At 31.4% G+C, this 22,080-nt stretch overlaps 3 protein-coding genes across 7 annotated transcripts; 1 reads left to right on the top strand and 2 right to left on the bottom strand.

Annotated features, from left to right (window-relative positions):
* The first annotated feature begins 2,962 nt into the window (after nucleotides 1–2,962).
* Nucleotides 2,963–10,548, top strand: GA2OX4 (gibberellin 2-beta-dioxygenase 4). Of its 3 annotated transcripts, none has more exons than XM_041006508.1 (6): nucleotides 2,963–3,119; nucleotides 3,663–3,786; nucleotides 7,351–7,819; nucleotides 9,209–9,223; nucleotides 9,444–9,765; nucleotides 9,851–10,510. In XM_041006508.1, the coding sequence occupies exons 3-6, from the start codon at nucleotides 7,359–7,361 to the stop codon at nucleotides 10,085–10,087; spliced, it is 1,035 nt and encodes a 344-aa protein (XP_040862442.1). In that variant the 5' UTR covers nucleotides 2,963–3,119; nucleotides 3,663–3,786; nucleotides 7,351–7,358; the 3' UTR covers nucleotides 10,088–10,510. The 3 variants fall into 3 exon arrangements, with proteins under 3 accessions (XP_040862442.1, XP_040862443.1, XP_003538628.1); XM_041006509.1 differs by having other exon boundaries at nucleotides 7,328–7,819; XM_003538580.5 differs by lacking the exon at nucleotides 9,209–9,223 and having other exon boundaries at nucleotides 9,851–10,548.
* Nucleotides 10,549–12,872: 2,324 nt separating this feature from the next.
* On the bottom strand, nucleotides 12,873–16,021 carry LOC100799187 (uncharacterized). Of its 3 annotated transcripts, none has more exons than XM_026124334.2 (6): nucleotides 15,669–16,021; nucleotides 15,409–15,502; nucleotides 15,152–15,334; nucleotides 14,440–14,554; nucleotides 13,348–13,564; nucleotides 12,873–13,259 (listed from the first exon to the last, which is right to left on the bottom strand). In XM_026124334.2, the coding sequence occupies exons 1-6, from the start codon at nucleotides 15,878–15,880 to the stop codon at nucleotides 13,169–13,171; spliced, it is 912 nt and encodes a 303-aa protein (XP_025980119.1). In that variant the 5' UTR covers nucleotides 15,881–16,021; the 3' UTR covers nucleotides 12,873–13,168. The 3 variants fall into 3 exon arrangements, with proteins under 3 accessions (XP_025980119.1, XP_025980120.1, XP_040862441.1); XM_026124335.2 differs by having other exon boundaries at nucleotides 14,440–14,551; XM_041006507.1 differs by having other exon boundaries at nucleotides 14,440–14,545.
* A 1,956-nt stretch (nucleotides 16,022–17,977) lies between these two features.
* Nucleotides 17,978–21,542, bottom strand: LOC100815716 (probable UDP-3-O-acylglucosamine N-acyltransferase 2, mitochondrial). The gene is made up of 10 exons (XM_041006506.1): nucleotides 21,382–21,542; nucleotides 21,210–21,286; nucleotides 20,901–20,950; nucleotides 20,688–20,752; nucleotides 20,514–20,565; nucleotides 20,381–20,424; nucleotides 20,178–20,239; nucleotides 19,655–19,710; nucleotides 19,510–19,560; nucleotides 17,978–19,064 (listed from the first exon to the last, which is right to left on the bottom strand). The coding sequence occupies exons 3-10, from the start codon at nucleotides 20,916–20,918 to the stop codon at nucleotides 19,059–19,061; spliced, it is 354 nt and encodes a 117-aa protein (XP_040862440.1). The 5' UTR covers nucleotides 20,919–20,950; nucleotides 21,210–21,286; nucleotides 21,382–21,542; the 3' UTR covers nucleotides 17,978–19,058.
* Between the last annotated feature and the right edge of the window lie 538 nt (nucleotides 21,543–22,080).

Genomic DNA, 22,080 nt, shown 5'->3' with positions numbered 1-22,080 from the left:
AAATGTAAAAAATTAAAAACTCCAAAAATTACATAATCCAATATAATAAAATAAAATAATAAAATAATAAAAATAGTATGTAAAACAATAGTGACAAAAAAATAAGAAAATAATTAGAATATAATACGAAAAATTGAAAAAAGGAAACCAGTGGGAAATTAAAATAAAAATCTAAAGGTGTAAGCAAAGAATTAATAAAAAAAATCAAATATAAATTGATAAATACAAGAATGCAATCCAAAAATATAAAAGATAAAATAAGAATTAAGACAATCCACAAGTTATACCATCCAAAATAAAAAATATAGAAAATAGCAAGTTAAAAGATTGAATAATAGTAAGAAAAAGTGGAGCAAAAAAAAAAAAAAAATTAAGAAAAAATATTAAAAATCTACAAAAATAGTATGAAAAAATAAAAATAATAATAAACAATACGAGAAAATACAACAAAAAAAGTGCGATGCAAATCAACAATATACAATATTCAATATTATATATATAATCCAAACCAAAGGCAACAGTAAAAAAAGCTAGTAACCAAACCCATTAAAATTTAATATTATAAAATCGAAAAAATAGTAACCTGATGTAATGTACAATTTAATAATATATAATATTGAATATTATATAACCAAAAATTGGATTAATAGTTAGTATCCAAACAATTGAAAATTTTAAAGAAATTATACCATGATTCCAAAACGACAATTGGTCCTTGTAGCATGGAACAATGACAAGCAAAACGACATCTAATTGGAGATGGGAGGGGCATCAGATCGAGAGAGAGAGGCAACGACGAATGCAGAGAGGGGAGGGGGGAGAGGCAGCAGAGGGATATGAGTGACCAAGAGAAACTACACATTATGCAGTGAAGGAGGGGAAAGAGAAGAAAGTGGGAATGGAAAAAACGAAAAAGGATTAAAGATTTGTTTGCATATATAATTAAGATTTAGTGATTGAATTCTTTGGTCAATAATACTGTCGGAAATTACTTTTTTCTTATTAAAAAAAAAACCTCATCGATTTGGTCTTTACAAAGTTATCGTAGAAAGAAGTTCAAATGTTAGGATTTGATGACAAACATGATATCAGTTGCTAATGGTCAATATTTGTCACTAATTGGCATAATAGTAGTGTGCATTTTATAGATCTGGTCCATTTGGTTGCTAAGCCAATACCCAATTACTAAACAAAAAAATGGTCACTAGTTTTGTTGCTATAAAGCTAATGTGGAAGTTCAAATGCTGGGGTTAGGAATCAACTACATATCTGATACCAACATAGAAGGCAACCACAGGGAAACAGGAGACAATAACACAAATAGCAGACCAAGGAGGGATATAGTGAAGCCCACTTACCAGCAGTGGTATCAATTGAGAGTTCAGGCAGTTGATGCTTAGTTAGTTGCAAGGGAGAAACTCTGTTGTAACCAACTTACCACATTTCAGTTGCATATTCAATTGTATAAATAATAAGAACTATTGAATAATAAAGCAGAAGAATTCAGACTTATCTCTTTCTCTTTCGTAGTTTAGTTTTCCTACTCCCCAGTCCTCTATCAATATCAATTGCTAACTGTTGGTGTTTCTTTTCTGTCGTTAAAAAACAAAGTAGTTGGGGTGCATTTTAGCGATTGTTGCTAGATCGATCGCTAAATGGAAACACTAGCACAAAAAGAAAGATTGAATTGCAAAAACAATAATTATTTAATCAACAATTTTGACTTAAAAAAATTGTCATTTAACTTCTTTAGCGATTGACTTTTTCTGTAACTGCGTTTATCGATTGCTAAAGCAATCACTAACAAATTAATTTTGATTGAGGATTTCAACGGAAGAAACCTCATTCCCAGTGTTTGTTTTGGTTACATCACTAAATTGATAGGGGTTGTAAAATAAGTTAGACCATCCCGGTCAATCGATTTGTTTTGATGGGGTGACTTGTGGTCTTTAATCTACCAATTTGTTTTGACATGTCTGTTTGATATGCCAAGAAGACGAATTAGGAAGGGTTAAGGTGGGTCTGTCGGTCAATTCTTTTTTTTTTTTTTTTTAAAAAAAACTAAAAATTATTGCTTGAACTAATATTTTATTTATTTTGGCTTTATGAAGAGTGAACTACTATTTGGTTGGTAATAATCTCCTCTTAAATGTTAGTGATGTAATACTAATATTTATAATTTTTAATTGTATGCAGGTTTTATTGAAAATGTTGGCAATATGTTTGTATTTTTTTAATTTTTCCTTTATTATTAATTATTCATTAAATTAATTAATTTGCTTACTTTATTGTTTTTTTCTTTTGACATGCATACTTGCCACTAAGCAGAATGAAGTAACAATATAATATACTGTGATATGATTGATAATTTAAAAAAAAACATTTTATCATTACTCTTAATTCTAAAACTAAAAGAGTTAAAAAACAATAATTCTGATTCTTAGTTCCTTCCTTTCCTTTTCATCATCATTAAAGAGTATATCTTGAGAAATACTCATAATATTTTCTAACAAAATTATAATAATTTTCTTTTAAAACTTACCTAGAGATATTATTATTATTAAAAGAGAAAGAGAAAAGAAATATCAACACTAATAATGGCCTAACATGGTGTATAAGAATAGAAGATCATTAATAGAAGATAACAGATAATTTTATCAATATAATGAATCTAAATAGTTTAAAAATTAGTTTCTAACTTTCAGTCAAAAAATATTGTGGTTAAAAAAAGAAAAACACGAGTTAAAATTTTCCAACCATTTTATCAATATAATCAAGCTATCTGATTCAATTTATAGAGTGTCCATGAGGAAGGGGATTGACAGTTTTCCACCTGTAAAAATAAATTCCTGAATGTTTGCTTTACTTTGGTGTAATCTTCAAATGAAAAAAAGGGAGATACTAGAGATATATTTTCTCTGATACCACCATGCGCCGCGTGGTCTTCTCTTCAGCATAAGCTTTCAATCATCGTCATCGAAGTTTCCTCGACATATGTTGACAATAATTCATCGTCTTGTTGCCTATAAATTATCAGCCACTGCGCCAATCTTGCTATACCACATTCTTTCTTACACTCTCAAGTGGACCTTCATTTTTCATAGTTACGATCTTCTTCTGTAAGTAATTATGTTCTTCTTGCACATGTATAATTAATTTCCTCTTTGGTATGGTATTTTAGAGACACTTGTCACGTTAATTAACTGAAATTACATTTCTACTCTTAAACAATCTAAGGATGCGCTTTCCATAGACGACGTTGTAAGAATTGATCAATTTTTCTAAATTCTAAGTAAGAACCCAAATTGTCAAGACTAGAAGCAGAGCAGGCTTATTTCCTCTGAAATTAGACGTTCTGATCTCCCCAAATTATTGTATTAAATATATAGTTATTTATATAACTAGTTTCTATGGTTCACGTGTTTAATTTCTCGTCTAACATATTAGTGTGTTATTTAATTCATTATATATATGGCAGCAATTGAAGTTTAATTTTCAGTCACCTTTAACATACATGACATCTGAAACTCCAGACGTCATGCATGTAAAACCTTTTTTTTCTACCCTGCACCTTTACATAAACAATTCATCATAAGCTGATGCTTGTTTTATATATATTATCATATCATTTATATACTGCTTAAATCTATCTTCTCCTGCAGAACCCGCAATATAAATATAGCAGTCGGGCACATCTGATGGAACTTGAATGCTGGTGAAAGCACAATACAATATCTAGGAGTTTCTCGGATAACTTATATCTTAAAGATCCTCAACCTCAACCAGGTATCTAATTTGCCTACTATATAGCACAGATATTTATTTATTTTGGTATTGGTAAAAGATTCAACCTGTCCTTAAAATAAAACTTTTCAATTCAAAAGTCAACAGATCGAGCAACAAGGTTTTGACTACCTGACCAATATTCTATTTAGATGTGACCATGTGAATCTCTCAAATGAGATCTAATTAGTAATTACCTTATATATATATATATATATATATATATATATATATATATATATATATATATATATTAGGTCAGTCATAGATGTAGGCGTGTAGGATAACCATAACCTCAATTAGTAATGACTCCCGGTATACTAATCATTTCGCAGAATATTGTGTGCCACCACATGATCTTCTTCCCATGTGGAAAAAGAAGAACCAAGTTTTCTTACTTGATCTGCAAAATGTTATATTATTTTGACCAATTAACAATCTGCCACTTTTAACCATGACCATTATTTATATATATACGTACAATAGTTTTGGGCATTGGCGATGGGAATAAAGTAGTGGTCCACTGCTACATGTATGAACAAACCCAAGCGGAGTGAGCGATAATATGTTATGGGTCTAGACAGTTCCAAGTAGCCACAAATTTAACATGTTATGGAAAAATCCGAATCCAGTCTCCATAGATTATAAACACAAAGACGGGTTTGTTGTTACCGTGCCTTGTCGAAGTTCTTTGTAACGTTTCCATAGGTGGAGACGCAAATATTGCTAGCCAGTAGCCAGCACACACATGTTATATATTTGTTTTCTTTGTAGTCGTTTTGTGGAAATTTGGACCGTGCAAATCAGAAAATATGGCTTGGACCACCAACTTGTTAAAGGATTTTTTTTCCTATAATTTCTTAGAAATAAGTTTTTGGGAATATATACTATCTACTTAATTTTACTAAAACTACTAGATATTTTTTTTGTGAGAGTGAGAGCCTCGGATATACCATCAACCCCACGAAATACGGACTTTTCAAAAGTGGGTCTCCATGCCCCTCCAAAGGAGAGTGTGGATTCTAACATGCATGGAATCTTAGTCTTAAAAATAAATTCTATATATAAAATAATAATATAAAATATAACAAAAAAAATAGATCCTTGGATAATGACTACAAAATCTTTGTATTTACATTTTAAATGCAAGGAATCTTGTTCCATCCAAATTAAGGATCCCCACGTTAACTAAGCATACGCTCATGGGAATTGATTCGTCACTAAATTCCTAATTACCTAATTAAGTTTTTTTTAGGCCAGTTTAAAATATTAGTGATTAATTGTTTTTAAGTGTAGAGACCGGGTATGTACATTGTGTATATAAATGAATGAGATGTAACTTAAGAGAGAGAGAGAGAGAAAGCGACATATGCATGAATGATGTAAATTGTGTATATAAATGATCAGATGAGATGCAGGAAAAAGAGATGTAAAAGTATTAAAATTGATTAAGTATTTAAGATGTATACAAAATTACAAATAAGTGAGAAATACAGTAAAAAGGAGAAAATAAAAAAAAGATGTTAAAATAGTAAAAATTAAAACCTAGGAAAGATACTAAACAAAAGGATATGAAAATATCAATATTGTCGGGATTTTTATTTTTTATTTTTTTTACTTTGAGACAGTCGGAGAGGTGGGGTTTTATGGGAGATCTCGAAGCCAGTAGTGCTACTATGTGAATTGTGAGACTTCTTAGGGATTGAAGATTTGAAGAAACCTTCTGGTGTCTTCTTAGTAGTGGGATTGATCTTGAAGCCAATTAGTATTTGTTTTCTTTTTAGTAAAAAAACAAGATAATATATAATATAAATATTTTTTATATAATAAATATTTTATTTTCAATAAAAAATACTTCTTTTTTTTATCTTTTAATACCTTGAAATTAATATCATTAAAGTAAGTTAATCTTTCCTCCTCCTTTTTAGGGGTGTTGAAAATCGAACTAAATCAAGTGTAAAATAGAAAATTAACAAAAAAAATACTTAAAAGTAGCATAAAAATTGATTGTCATTGGTTTTATTTTTTTATTTTTCAAACTGCACCGGTAGTTTAATTTATGGTTTCACATGTGAGAATTGAATCAAACTAAACCACACTGTCAATATTTCTAAAAATTATTGTTGTAATTAGTTTTTTGTTGTTAGATATTTACTTTCTAAGAAGCAAATATTATAAATATTGTTTTACTATTCTTTTTTTAAGTTTGAAAGTTGGAACTTAAGAACAAGTATTATGTGTTATTTTTACTTTTATGTTGAATGATTACTTTTATGTTAACAAGTTGAGAATAGTTATTATTTTACTTTAAATTCAATTGTTAAAAATTTAGTTAGTTATTATTCAAGTTTTTTTAAATTAATAACAAATTTTTAAAGCATTTTTTAATATTTATTAACAAAATTTTTCAAACTGCTAAAATTGAACGGAATCAAATAAAAAAATGATTTGATTTGGTTTGGATTTCCTCTTCTTATATATTATTATTATTATTATTATTATTATTATTATTATTATTAATTATTATTATTATTATTATTATTATTATTATTATTTCAAACAAACACAATCTACAAAACGAGCAGAATCGTCGCATCATTCTGGTGTCTTCTTAGTAGTGGGATTGATCTTGAAGCCAAGTAGTATTTGTTTTCTTTTTAGTAAAAAACAAGATAATATATAATAAAAAAATATTTTTGATATAATAAATATTTTATTTTCAATAAAAAATATTTCTTTTTTTTTTATCTTTTAATACCTTGAAATTAATATCATTAAAGTAAGTTAATCTTTCCTCCTCCTTTCTAGGGGTGTTGAAAATCGAACTAAATCAAGTCTAAAATAGAAAATTAACAAAAAAAAATATTTAAAAACTGCATAAAAATTGATTGTTATTGGTTTTGTTTTTTTATTTTTTAAACTGGGCAGTTCGTTTAATTCATAGTTGGACATGTAAGAATTGAATCAAACTAAACGGCACTGCGAATGTTAAATCTATTATACTTAATTTTTTTTTTATTTAGACTAATTTTAAGTCAAAATGGGTGACATCAAACTGCATTCCAAACACCATCCTCTTCTTATATATTATTATTTCAAACAAACACAATCTACAAAAGGAGCAGAATGGTCGCATCATTGTACTTGGTATGACTTTTAAGAAGTTAGTTAGAAGTAATTTGGATTAGGCTTGAATAGCTCCGTGACGAGACGAGTAGCAGATAGTTGCTTAGAATTGATGTTCGTGGGGGCATGAAATTAAAATGATTAACGGATGTAATTTTAAGTTAGAATTTGGCAGTGTAGGTGGTGTGAAAGAAAAGACAATAATAATAAAGTAAAATGGATCAATCTGTCTGAACAAAAAGACATGTAACGACCTTTGTCTCCAAAGTCTAAAACGTTTTCATCGATCAAATTAAAGGCAAAATAAACAGAAAAAAACAAAGCAACAAAAAAATTAGTTGTCCTTATCTCTTTATAAGTTGTTCCTTCAAAGAAAGCCTCCAGTCGATTAATTTTCTTTTGACATATATCTCCTTAGCTTTTTTCTAATTTCTATCACAGAAGATAGAATGGAGTCGATTTCGGACCCACCCTTTCACGAGGCATACAAGATCCTGTTTGACAAGACCAGAAACGGAAACAATTTTGAAGAGCATAAGGAGCTCTTGGCGGTGGCCGAGGAATGCGACCTTCCGGTGATCGATCTGAGCCGTTTAGAAGAGAGCGATGAGGTTGTGAGGGAAGAGTGCAAGTCACAGATAGCTAGGGCTTCGCAGGAGTGGGGTTTCTTCCAGGTTGTAAACCATGGTATTTCCACTGAGATTTTCAGCAGCTTGAGGTGCGAGCAAGAGAAGGTCTTCAAGCAGCCATTTGAAAAGAAGACCAAAGAGGACAAGTTCTTGAACTTCTCCGCCGGTAGCTACCGTTGGGGAACACCCTCTGCCACATGCATTAAACAGTTATCTTGGTCAGAAGCCTTTCATATTCCTTTAACCGATATATTAGGATCCACTGGATCAAACTCTCTTAGGTACGTATGTCCCTACTTAATTACTTTCTCATATGCTTTGTTTTTATTATATATTCGGCCCCCTTAATAACAATCCAAGTTAATATGTATATATTTCACTTTTTCCAGAACCTGTTCTATACAAGCTTCATTTTTTTTCTTCATATGTTTGTCTATATGGTTCTGTACAATATAGTATGTGGTAATTTTTTCACGTGTTATTGCACAACTAATTCGTAGTTCTTTTCTTTTGTAGGAAAAATTTTTGTTCACTTATATTTATTTTAATTCTTGATCACAACTAACTTTTTATTACCTATTACATAAATATTAGTCAAATCATAAACACACCGTCATCTCATTCATATAATAATAGTTTCTCTTAAGATGGTTTGAGGATTTGAATATCATATTTAGATATATGTAATTCTTTTGTTACATGATTATCTAATTCTTTAAGATTAAAAAAATAATTAATTTAGTTAATAATAATATATTTATCTTAAATTTATAAATTTTAAAAAATTATCCTTATCATTAATACTCTTTTATTTATTAATATATTTTTTCTCTTTTTTCAATGAAAAAAAAATTTAATTTAAAATAATTAATGTAAAAAATATTATAAATTAAGTCTTATAAAAAAATATAAACATCATTTTAAATTTAGATCTTATTTAAATAAGAATTAAAGGAGTAATATATAGTAATATTTAATTCCAGTGTGGGCAACTTTTATTTGATTTATCCATCTTAAATCGGGAATTGTGGACACATTACGACCTATCTTGCGTGGTCTGTCCTCTTTTTAAATTTTTCATCAACAAACCCGAAATTTTCATTTGACCCCGTTCATACATGAGCTCAAGTAGTGTCATTCTCAAAAGGATCTGTTGGTAAAGTGGAAAAAATTGAAAGAAAATTAAATAAGATAATATATATATATATATATATATATATATATATATATATATATATATATAAATATGAACACCACGTTATTTTACTGTTTATTCCTCTATTTTTTACCTTCTTTTTCTAAAGAGAGCGGATTTCTGCACACACACAGAAAGGAAAGCCTACACTTTCCACAGGTCGAATTAATGTTGTCAACTTCTTCTGCCACCGCCATCACATTCGATCACTGGACTCCCATAAATGTTAGCTCCGTCATGTGTTGACTTGACTCACTCTTACACACACATAATTAATTAGTTTCATGCATTTTATTAATTAATTAAAATCTAAAGCCACATGAAGTAGACATTGCTTTCTTCCTTGCCCCGAACTTGTTCACACAATTTTGGTATATAAGCACATGGCTTGCCACCTTTACGGTTCCCCTGACCTACACATTCCGTTGTTTCTCACGTGAATGTTGCAAATCTGCTGGAGCCGAAAATTCTACAGGAATGGCAGACTGACGTAAGACACCATTCCATCAATTGATTGATATCAATTCAAAATTCAAACAATACTATATATATCCCACCAGAAAGAAAAAAAAAAAAAACTATACAGATATTGTTATTTGTTGTGGTCATACTAATTAATTACAATATTCCTTAACCTTCAGCTTTAATTATTACCATATAGTTTGTAGCCAAGTGTAATTATATGATTATGGATGCAAATATGTTTGCAGTTGGACAATTGAACAGTTTGCTACAACAGTTTCGAGTCTTGCACAAACATTAGCCGACATCCTGGCCGAGAAAATGGGTCACAAGTCAACCTTCTTTAAGGAGAATTGTTTGCCTAACACATGCTACCTTCGATTGAACCGATATCCTCCATGCCCTATTGGTTTTGGGATTCACGGTCTCATGCCACATACTGACAGTGACTTTCTCACCATATTATATCAAGATCAGGTCGGAGGTTTGCAATTGGTCAAAGACAGCAAATGGATCGCAGTTAAACCAAACCCTGATGCTCTTATAATCAACATTGGTGACTTATTCCAGGTACTTAAACTTAAATATTATTATTAATTGCTAATTTGGTTAATAATTAACATTTATTAGACCATTGCTATATATACATATGTAGGCATGGAGCAACGGGGTGTACAAGAGTGTTGAACACCGTGTTATGACCAACCCGAAACTAGAAAGGTTCTCTATGGCGTATTTCTTTTGCCCTTCAAATGATACAGTGATAGAGAGTTGCAGAGAACCCTCTTTTTACAGGAAATTTAGCTTTCGGGAGTATAGACAACAAGTTCGGGATGATGTTCAGAAGTTGGGTTCCAAAATAGGCCTACCAAGGTTTCTCACACATGCATGAAGGAAATGGCATATAACATAATTACTTCATAGCTAGCTAGCTAGCTATCTATCTAGAGAGCATAATATATAATTATGATCATGATTATATTTATGGGTACAACAGTGTTCAAACATCAACTACATAGCTAGGTTACGTCATATATATGTTTTGTGAAGAAGACAGAAGAGAGAGATCGATCTAGAAGTAGAAGTAGAAAGAAAACAAGTGTGCTTGTCAGTGTACGTTTGGGTTGGTAATAAAATTAATTTGGCAGAGACGGTCGGTATGCATGGCAGCTGGTTTGGGCCTGCATGTTTGATGCTGTCTCATTTTGTCTGCTGTTAAGCTACAACCTGTAATATACGTACCACAATTTCTATTCTATTTATTACTACATGTTACTAGAAAGGAAGCCATTCCCATTAATGGAATGGAATCTTAATATTAATTATATATATATTCCAATTCCATACTTGATACTGCTTTATAAACCAAATTACTACTAATAATATTATTTATGACTAGTAATTTATCTTGAATTTAACAATCATAACAATTTTTTTTTGCATATAGGTTTGAAATGCTGGATTACAGTTCAAAACATTTCAAACCTATCCTTGGCGTACAGACATAATGCTGGATTGCTGGGTAGGCACATTGCATTTGAATATGGATAGTTACTGAAATTAGGATTTGAAGTTTTGTTTACTTTATAAACCAATAAGTGATACGGGTACAAGGGTACTCCGATACCTAAGATTAGGATTTAATTAAGTGTCCGGCCGGTGGCACTAAAATCATGTAGGTGAAGAATTGGTATGCCATATGTGTTCTGGTTTCTTTGGTAGCACATATAAATATATACTAACCCCCAGGCGGGCCCCCACCACCACCACAAAAAAAAAAAAAAAAAATCAATAATTCGTTCATGGTTTATATATAACGTATAAGTATCAAACTTCAAACACTAAATTACATATCCCTTTTCAATTTTTAAATTACAGTATTCTATTTTCTTCTTTTAAAAATTACATTAAAACCTCCTAATAAATCAATATCTATTATACTTTAATTTATTTCCATGTGAAAAAGTCTATCAGCCGAAGTGAGCAATTATGAATAATTTTTTAAAAGATTTTTTTATTTCCTCTTAATTTTTAAGGTCACTTGAACCTAATTTTTTATTATTATATTTTCAGTTTTAAAGCTTTAGTAGATAAAATGATATTCTAAATATTCACATATACTATTGGTTTTAAAAACTTCTTTTAGAGTCTTTACTTTGTCTTCTAAAGCTCAGAAGATTATACTGAAGTTTTAAACCTGATTATTGAAAATATTGAAAGCGGAAAAAGAAATAGCAATAAAAGGTTCGTATTCGTATAATTAAAATGAATAACTAAATCATAACATATGTTAACTAAGGAAGAAAAAAGAAAAATCTTTAAAATAAAAATAACATAATTTAAACTTCTCTAAAAGAGAGTGTAATTTACTTCAAGTTAGCATAGTTGGTTTCCACAACTCATTATTAAATATATTTTATATGACTCCTACTATAAAGAAACTGATATCATATACTTTAATGAGTTTTTTTTTTGTCAACATACTTAATATGTTAAAAAGATATAGTGCATTCAACGAGTGCATCTGCTAAGTAAAACGGCGAGTTAATGGGTGAGCCCAATAACTTGTCCATTGTGCAAGATGACGGGCCCAGTCCAGGCCCGGCTGACTTTGCCCTCGCGGGTCTGTTGAGTACGTATTGTGATGGGTGTCACTTAAACTAAACTATATATCCTAGCTAATGGGCCTTTTAGTGCTTGACGTCTCACGTACTTTCAATTTTAAAATATAAAATATCGTTTGATTCATGGTTGGGTGTTGCTTAAATATCGATTAATGATGTTTGACTTTGACCTCAAGCATAAGTGCAGGCTCCACTATGTTGAACTACAACGTTGAAAGCACCATAGTTCTCTATTTTCTACCACTCCTTGTGGACAGCTATGCCTATTTTAGTTGTCATATATCAATCTACAGCGGACGGTGAAATGTTTATCAGTTTCAAAACATAGATGAACAAGCACTTTGAATCTTTCTTTCGTTCTTTATTTTTTCTCAAAACTCAGAATCTATCAGAAATCAGAATGTTCATTGTTCTCTGTTGGGAGTGCGCAGAATGGTCGTTATTCTACCACGTCAAAAGGTTCAACAGTTCTATCATGTAATTAAGTCCACATATCACTCAGCCCCCCAACAAACAAATAGGTGTTTTCTGTGGTGATCCTACTTCCAAATTACAATATTTGGCCTTATATTTTGATTCACAAAAAATTATAGGATTTTTTTTAATTATTTTTTTATTTAGTAAAAAAGAAAATGAAAAAGAGACCATAAAAATAAAAAATTCAAAATTATCTCTTCATTTTAACATTGGCTTACATATGTTGCTTGGGAAAACGGATGTAACATCCACAATTGCAGTTATTTCGACCAAAGTGCATTCATACCTAGTCTATTCCGAAATAAATAAACATTCTTTGTCCCTGGAAAAAGCACTATAGGACTCCAACATTTTTCAGAGGGGGAAAAAAAGCCTTTAAGCACGCGTTGGTGACTACTGCCCAGGCAAACACTAATGTAGCTTCTAGCCGCCTCTCGTGGTAATGGCTTTCTTTAATTCCCTCAGCTTTCATGAAAACTCACAACACTAAAAAGGTTGGTCACTTGCTTTTAGATTGCATGCACGAGCAAAGCAGAACAAAAAGAGGGTATTAAGATAAGGATCATGGATCAGAAATAGCAAAATGTGACTTTATGATCCATCCTCCACTAAGCCCTGCGATCACGCAGCATATAAACTGAAGGGCAATGTCCTTACTACATTATATTATGTCTTTGTATTTAATTTATCTCTTGTAGTTGTAGTTGCCAAAGAGACGACGTCGAAAAGCAGATTTTAACCGATTCTGACATCAGGCTGGCCGAAATTTGGCTAGCTTTTGCTTTGCTACACCTGCTGCAGTGTTGCTCCATTTCTGGGATTTTAACGTAACTTTGCTCCAGAATTAATGCATCATAATCCAAAACCTTCAGTCAATGCTTCCAATCACCCCCATATTCATCTGCACTTTGCTTACTGATTGTCAGAGTGAAGTATATCAGCAACATTGTTCCCATGCTTGACCTGCATGTTTCATAACATCCACAAAGCAATTCAGGGAAAATGACAAAGTAATTAACAGAGCTATTAAATGTAGGATTTGAAATCTTACAAGGTGGCAAAGAAAAGGAGAACCCTTTTGGGATCAATGGCCCATGAAGAAGGTCGTCTAAAACTATTTCTCCGAGTTATACTACATTTGCTCTCTGTAGGGATGTTGTTGGCTGTCGTAGTAATCGGATGATGGACGTGTGGGTTCATGGAATGATCCATGGTCCCTACTTCCATCCCTGCTGGCTTTTCGGGCGTGAAAGGCCCAACAAGTGCACCTATGCATACAGATTAATGATTTATATCCACAACCATAATTAGTATAAGGATTTGCTACTAGCTCGCAAGGTTGTTCAAACGTCAGAAAATGCCAATTCTTGTGTGGGGTACCCAAGAACTACAAACATAGCATTGTAATGTACGTGTACCAAACTGATTCCCCCTAACCTATTTCCCTTCTAGTTCTAGCTACTAGGGTTGACCCAGAGCACTATTTTACAGACAGCTAAAATGGTCCCATTACATTCACAGGTTCACGGAGTGGGATAGCTAGCCCCTTCAAATAGGCATTCTGAAAAAAAGATAAAAATAAAATCATCCTAACTAATCCTCAACCCCCAGTGACCACCAGGACAAAAAATTACTTACATCATCCTCATAAATCTTAGTTTACAGTTTTACTCACTCTGACAGTGTGGTCACATTATTTTATTTTTTTTACTGTGAATCCTAAACCTACTTATAAGAATAACACACCTCATAATCCAGCAAGGTGAGACCTAACAATCAGGGCCATGGAACATCCATCTTGGCCTGACACAGGTACAGGTTGGTAATGAAATATTTTATGTACATAAACTAAGGATATGGAGGAGGCATTTCAATATGTCACTTGTGTCCTATATATAATAAATTCATATTTTATACTAACGAGCCACGTCCATAAGGGCCAGATAATGGAAACAAACAAACGTGTAGATAATTATATTAAAATTCTTCTCGACCAAAGATATAGTACATTATATAGCAAAAGGAAATAAAATCAAATCCAGAGTAGTGGAATCGTTCGGTCTACGTTTATAAGATTAATAAAAAGGACAAAAAAATAAATTATAAGATGAATGAAATTGTGTTTTTGCTAGGGCAATGGTACCTTTTGGAGAGCATATAGCAGGAGCGATATCCTTATCATAAAGTGTAGCATTGTTATTCACCTTCCTGTCACCCAAACGCTGGGATCCCTTCCTGGAAAGACTCCTCTGCAACTTCTTTTTTTTTGTGGGTTGAAATAATTAATAATATGTTAAAATAAATTAAATTTAAAAGTAAAACAATCATTTAAAGCCAAAAGAATCATCGAAGAAGAAATCTTTGGATGACACCAAAAAAAAAAAAAAAAGAAGAAGAAGAAGACATCTTTGGGAGATGGTTCGTTCCAAATGCATATTATGCGTGAAAAATTAAAGAAAGTAAGTGGGGGATGTATTTTATGTGGGACTCATATTTTCCACTCCTTTGATATGGGACAGAATGAGAGAAGAAAGTTCTTTTTGTAGTTCTTATTTAATATTTATAAGATTTTTTTCCTTAATACCGGTTTTGTTATAAATGTAATAAAAAGGTAAAGAATTTAGTTAAAAATCAAGTGCTCTGTTAAAAAGTTGTATTTATTACATAAAAATCTATAATATTTTTTTCCTTTTATTAATTAAATATTTTAACTTTTGGATTCTTAGAAATGATCCATCATGTATTAAAAAAAGGTAAATAATATCCTGGGTACTAGTTGAATATTTAAAAATGCACTAGTAATCTTCATGGCTTTAATTTAGAGTATTTTTCAGAAAGGAGTGAGAGAGAGTTACCGTAATTCTGGAATTAGCATTGGTGGCATCTTTGTTGTGGCCGGAAGAGAAGGCATCCATATCGATCACAAAGCTATCGGCTGTGTATTGAAATGCGTTTATGTGATCCGAAACTAAAATTTTCTGGCTCTTCTGTTCCGAATCCAAAGCCTCTCTATGGTCAAAACAAGAAGACGACAAATCCTGAAAAACAACACATCCGTAACCATGACTCAAAAAATGGAACTGTTTACCTAGCTAGGAAAATGAATGCTTACCAACTTCGGGATTTCCGCCATCTTAAAGAGAAGAAGAAAAATGTATATGTTGAGGCTTGCGTACCGAATGGGACACAGCACAGGATATATATACCTGATTAGTCAAAACTATAAATACAATTAGAAGATAGCCCCGTGCACCACAAGCCTGAGTTTTCGTGTTTTCTTCTTAACCTTCCTTTCGATTGGTAAGGAAAACCAAACTCCCAATAAGAAGAAGAAAAAAAGAAAACTCACTTACAGAGTCTGACGTGACTTACGTGGTCTTCTTCTCTCTGGGTCTTGAGTGAAGAATCGATCCTTTTATCTTCCGCAACCTACGTAGGGTCTTGCCGATAGAGAAGATAGATAAAGAGTTGTTGTTTCTTTGTGGAGGAATTGATAATATAAATGGGTAGAGATAACAAAGTGACTTGTTGTAACTGGTCTCTGTTGAATATTTTCTCTTTGTTTTTGTTTCTTTGTCATACATATTAACTGACTGGAGAAAGAAACAAAGCGACGAAGAAATCGGTGGTAAGAAAGAGTGTAAGAGAGAGGGAGATCGAGAGAGACTAAGAGCTATAGAGAGAGAGAGCGAGAGCCATGATATTGGGTTAGTTTGTTTGAGGCCTTCTATATCTTCTCTATTTTTGGAGTGCCATGTAATGAATTTCGTATTATTAAAGTTTTGTAATTTGTTAGGAATAAATAATATATCCACCTTAGTATAAATGTTTTTTATTCTAATAAATTGTTATGTATCATGAATTTGTGAAATTTTAAAAATTAAATTGGTAATATTTTTCTACTAATTGACTATGTATAGATTTTAAATTTGATAGAAATGTATTATTTGTGTAAAGGTTTTTATAATATCAATTAATAAGAAGCCATTTTTAGTATGAATTTTAAAATAATTGTTAAATTAAAAAAAAAATATTTTGATTAATTTGTGATTAAATTATAATGTAAAAATAGAAAGACCAGGTGAAAATTACATTTTTGTTCAGTGTGTACTACCGTTACTGTTCTTACAAGGTAGAGCTATTCTTTCAAAAAAAAAAACAAGATTAAAATAAACCAGTGACAAAGTATCAATTTATTGTATCAAAAATTAAAATTCAGAGACAAAAAACATATTTTTAAATTTAGACTAAAAAAACACATGTCCCAAATTGACATAATTAAGCCTATATTTTAATTAGCTTATTTTTTAAGATCGCATATAACTCAAACATATGAAAGTTATCAACGTTATATCTTTGGATGAAATAAATTATCTTACGTTTCAGTCAAGAAATAAATGATCTTACGTATGAATTTTATAAAGGATTCCTATAAGTTGGTGATGGAAAATGATTGTAAGTGAAGAAAGAGAAAATATTTCAAAGGAGATAAGAGTACATGACAATATCTACTCAAGTAAATAAATCATTTGCTCAGACTATTTATAGCACATTTAAATTTCAACGAGATTAAAATATCTAAGACAAAGAGTAATGTGTACTTTTTATATGTAAATGATATGATTGATGAAATCAATAATAATAAAAAAAAACAGTTAACATGATTAAAAGATCAACAAAATTCTGAAGAAGAAAGAAAGATCAACAAAATGGTATAGAAGGTTAAACGAGATTGATAAAACAACTTTCCTAAAAAAAGAGATTAATGAAATAACTGATAGAGTTCCTTATTTTGTCATACATAATTACTAGTATATTACATATATTATAAAGGGTGATATCGCTAAGAGAGTTAGCAAAATTTATTATTAAATAGAGTAAATTACAAATGTCCAATGAGATTTATTCTTATTATACCTAATACTCCTTCACTTTTTTATATTACTTTGAAATTACTTTGAGCTCTTTCAAGAGGGATCAATAACATTTTTTCGGCCTAAGAAAGGAACAATGTAACATTTTATACCTAAAAAGAGGTCATGTAACAAAAACTAAAAGATTAAAGAGTTTTTTACATGGTTAAAAAAAGGAAGAGTGTTCTTTATCAATAAATATTCATTTTTAATGATTAATTTTTTATTAGCGGAAAAATTAAACCCGCAACCTTTTACTTCCTCCCTAAAAAAAGAATAAGTATTGAATGTAATAATGAATAACATTAAGGAGGGAGGGAGTATAATTTACTCAAATACGCGTAGCCTACTTTAACAAATAGTAAAAGTTACAGTGAAGTAATTCCAATTACTTTTAACATTTTGTTTTTAACCATAATTTTAAGAAAATTGATAATTTACAGTATTATTCTTAATGAAAACTGTACATATTATACTAAAATATTATTTATAATAAATTATAAATTAATAAATCAATGTCTTTTAAACATTTTTTTGCATTTTAAATTATATTTTTTTTCCATGTATACAAAGTCGTGTGTACAAGAAAACTTCATTGTCTAATACTTATTACGGAAGGTGACATAAGATACAAATCATTACATTAATGCATTTCCTTTTTACTGCATATTTAATCCGATAATAATACTTCTCCGTGAATATATCCTTTCTGTCGTCTAGACTAATGACTAGTGCGATGTGGTAATTATTCTAATAATCGCAAAAAAGTTATCCAAAAAATAAAAAAACTAATTGGTATAACTAATATGCATACGAATTAACTAAAACTCCTAACCCAATTAATTTATAACGCATAAAAATGTAAATTAATACGCTGCTGTAAGAATGCAAGAATTGGTGCATATTTATTTGACACGAAACAGCATTCAGACCCGACATACATGGGGCCCAAAAGGAAAGTCCAACACCTGCAGGGTTGTATCGAAGAGGGCCTTTGTTTCCTTTATGATGCTGATCTCTATTTTTCATAAATTAGATTAAGGCTACCAATGCAACGATAAATGAAAGTTGTAAGCATTCCCGCGTGCTTAAGTAATGCATATATTCTTCCCTGGCTCATACTTCATCAACCCTTTCACAACACTTTAATGAAATATCAATCATTTTTGTCAAGGATGTGTGAAGGCAAGAGTCTCTACATATGGCCCCTGAAAGTTATAGGCCTCTTAGGCCTTATTGTTCTGTGCCTGTGGCTGGCCTTACGTCCCAAGAACCCCTCCTACTCCATTATGTTCATCTCCATACAACATCCCTCCAACTCAAGTGAAAACTGCACCATCTTTTACAGCCTTCAAATTGAAAACCCAAACAAGGACTCGAGCATTTACTATGACAAAACGATTTTAAGTTTCTTATATGGGGAGCCTGAGGACGAGGTGGGGGAGACAACTATAGTCCCATTCCATCAAGGAACTGGCAACACCCGGGATGTATCTGATACTGTTAATGCCAAACCTCGACCATTCAAACCTCTCTTCAGTGCCATCTCAAATGCAACCACAGAGTTAAAAGTTGCTTTGATCACAAGATACCGATACAAGACATGGGGAATTAAGAGCAAGTTCCACGGGTTACAACTCAAAGGTATTCTACCAATTGATTCCGATGGGAAGCTCTCACGTAAGAAGAAAAAGTACCCACTTAGCCGTAATTCCAACAAACTAGGAAGGTTCAAAATAAGGCACTGACCTAATCTCCTTCATTGGTTTTTTCCCCTCCCTTCCTTTACTTTCCCTACAGTACCTAGAAAGATTCTTGCTTCCACTGTACATGGGACATATCCTTGCTTCTACCCCTGGTGTAAGCAGAAACAAGAAAAAGTTTAGTATCTGATGGGTCCTATGAACGTGGAACTAAAATATAGGGAGACCATTTGGTTTGAGATTGACGTGGTTTAAGAAAATTTCTTCCATATAGTAGAAGTATTACTCTAGAACGTAGTGTGTAGTATATCAGATAGAAATCAAAGAATTCAGTACTTCTGCATTTTCAAATCTCTTGTAATATGTATTCATTTAATGGTGTGTTTAATGAAACAAAAATTTAGCTCTGAAAACTGTGCTAACTACATATTGATTTCAGCATTTAAGTTTTTGGCATTAATTGCTTACAGTTCTCTACTGAACAATCGATCAGAAATTACTGCACAAAAAGTTCTTCATGAGGCAAGTATTTAGACTCCACTAAGTACTAACTACATATCAAAATATATTTTGCTGACTTTAAGGATTCCTTCATACCAGAGTCTGACATCTACTGGCAACTTGTATCCGCCATTGGTGAATTAAAACCTGCAAAGCAGCAAATGAGGTAATTTATAGATACACCCAACAGGAAATATGCATGCCATATTGTCAACTTAAATAAAGCAAGCTAAATCATTACAGCTGGAAAGCCACCATAGTCCCCAGGCTCTTTGATGTCCTTGGTTACACAACTTGCTGCATCAAGTTGAACCAGCAAAAGCTGTGTAATCAGATATTTTCTCCTAAACCCCAAGTTCCTAATTTTTCAAAAATAAAAACAGTATAGCAGCAACCAAATATATAGTAGTCAAGTAGTGTTGATTGATCAATATTTAGTCCAGAAAGCAAACAATTCCAGGTTGTACTGACAGCACGACATTGCAACTTATGCCCCTTGCAGACTACTCAGATTAGAGAACAGGCATATATGAAGGGATATAAAACATCAGATTAACCAACTTGTATTGTATGTATTCCCATTGTCTTTCAAGACTTTTACTCTACCACTTTCCAAAACCTATCTAGTTGATTGAGAATAGTATTGGTCTCAGAACAACCACTTGAAGACCACTTATTCATTCACTAATTACCGATCACTAGTCATCTTCAATGCACCAAGGCTATGAGAGGTTAACTTGTAAGATCAGGAAACAATTACATACCTTTGATATGATGGATAAATGATCTCGTACTGCTACCCTTCCTTCCGTAGTCACATAATCTCCTATGCTGACCACACCAGAGTACCAAAGTTGTAACTCAGTAGAAATTCAAAAGCCTCATCTAGAAATTTAGTTCGAATTAAACCAGAAATGTCAAAATCAAAATTCACTGTGCAGGACAAAAATGAATGAAGATAACATACATTGCTGAACCTGCAATCCCAACTTGTCCACAAAGCAAACAATTCTTCCCAATTACAACATTATGGCCAATCAGAACAAACGAACAAATCTTTTTTCTTTTAATTAATAATTATGAAAAAGATAAATGTTAACCTGAACTAAATTATCTATTTTTGAATTGTCCCCAATAACTGTATCTCGCCAGCTGCATAAACAAAGAGTGAGTAAATTAGAAATAAAGCAAGTGAAAATCAAAATTAGAACACATTTTAATTTCAAAACAAGATTCAGCGAAAAATAAAATGATAAAACCATTAAACCACTAACCTGCCTCTATCAATGCAGGTATTTGCACCAATTTCCACATTGTTCCCAATTATTACATTCAACATCTGACAGATTTAAGCACGAAAAGCATTTTTATTGTGTCTAGTACAAACTAAGGAAGGTGGGTGCTAAATATGGAAAAATCTAGTTTATGAAAAGCACCTGTCAACATACAGAGTTTTAAATCCATTCACAATAAGACATACAACCAACCTGAGGCTTCTTTATCATATTACCATCACCATCCACGTAAAATCCAAATCCTGCATGTCATATACATCAATATTATTAGACAAAAACTGTTCTTTCAAAAGGTATGTCCAGTGTTAAATTAGGTTATTTAAATATGTGCGTATCAGTTATTCAATAATAAGCATCATCTTGTGTAAAACATTAAACGTCTCTGAACAACAAATATTATAATTGCTCTATAGTGATTAGTAAGGTCCATACTAGGACTCTTACTCTTTCTTAAAGTGTATTGACTATATAAAACAAGGAAGCTTAAAAATCCAACTTTACCATCTTGACCAATGCAGACTCCATTGTGGATTACACATGAATCACCTATACAGAAATTACTAAGTGCGACATTATACCTGGAAAAGTGTAGTAGTATCAAGACCATATCAGTAGTATAATACAAATTATTTTATAAGAAATGTAAGCGAAATGATTTGATTAGATGATTTACCTGAAAATGCGGAGATATGACGAGGAGAAGGGAGAATATGGCGCAAGTTTGCATTTTGATTGAGATTCAGAAAAGGGGTTTTTTTTTAAGCAAAGCCAAGTACCCTCCTTACAGCCATAGTCATCGTCATCGCACTTGGTTGCATAAGACCAAAAGTAGTCACTGCCTAGATCGGGGCTCCGACCAACTTTGGTCCATATATAGGCCTGATCCAATGGGCCACTACCATTGTCATTTTTTTTGGCCCACTTTTTTCGAGACCCTTCTTCATTCACTTAAAAATAGTATAATGGAAGAATTGTTTAATTTTGTTTGGTGAGAAAGTAAGCGGCAGCCACATACTATCAATGGGATTTGTCTTTGATCATGTGGATTGTAGCACCCTCAAGAAAGTAAATTATAAAAAAACACATATCTCTAATTATATTAAACTTATTTGAAAATAATTTTCACTCAATGGAAAATATTTATAAAATAGAAAAATATCTTGTAAAGTAAATTTAATTATCATTAATTTATGGATAAATGATCATTTTAGTATTTGAAGGTGTAAATCTCTAATAATTTAATTTCTTAAAGAACAAAAATTCCAATTTAATTTTTGAATGTGTAAAAAATGTGAAAAAATTATCTTATTATTGTGAGAATATTTTATTATTAAGTTATAACATTTAAGGATCAATTTCACGTTAAGTTATA

This window comes from Glycine max, chromosome 11 (genome assembly GCF_000004515.6).
Source record: "Glycine max cultivar Williams 82 chromosome 11, Glycine_max_v4.0, whole genome shotgun sequence".
NCBI lineage: Eukaryota > Viridiplantae > Streptophyta > Magnoliopsida > Fabales > Fabaceae > Glycine > Glycine max.
The sequence above is the reverse complement of the archived record's forward strand: the minus strand, read 5'-3'. Positions and strand labels throughout refer to the sequence as shown.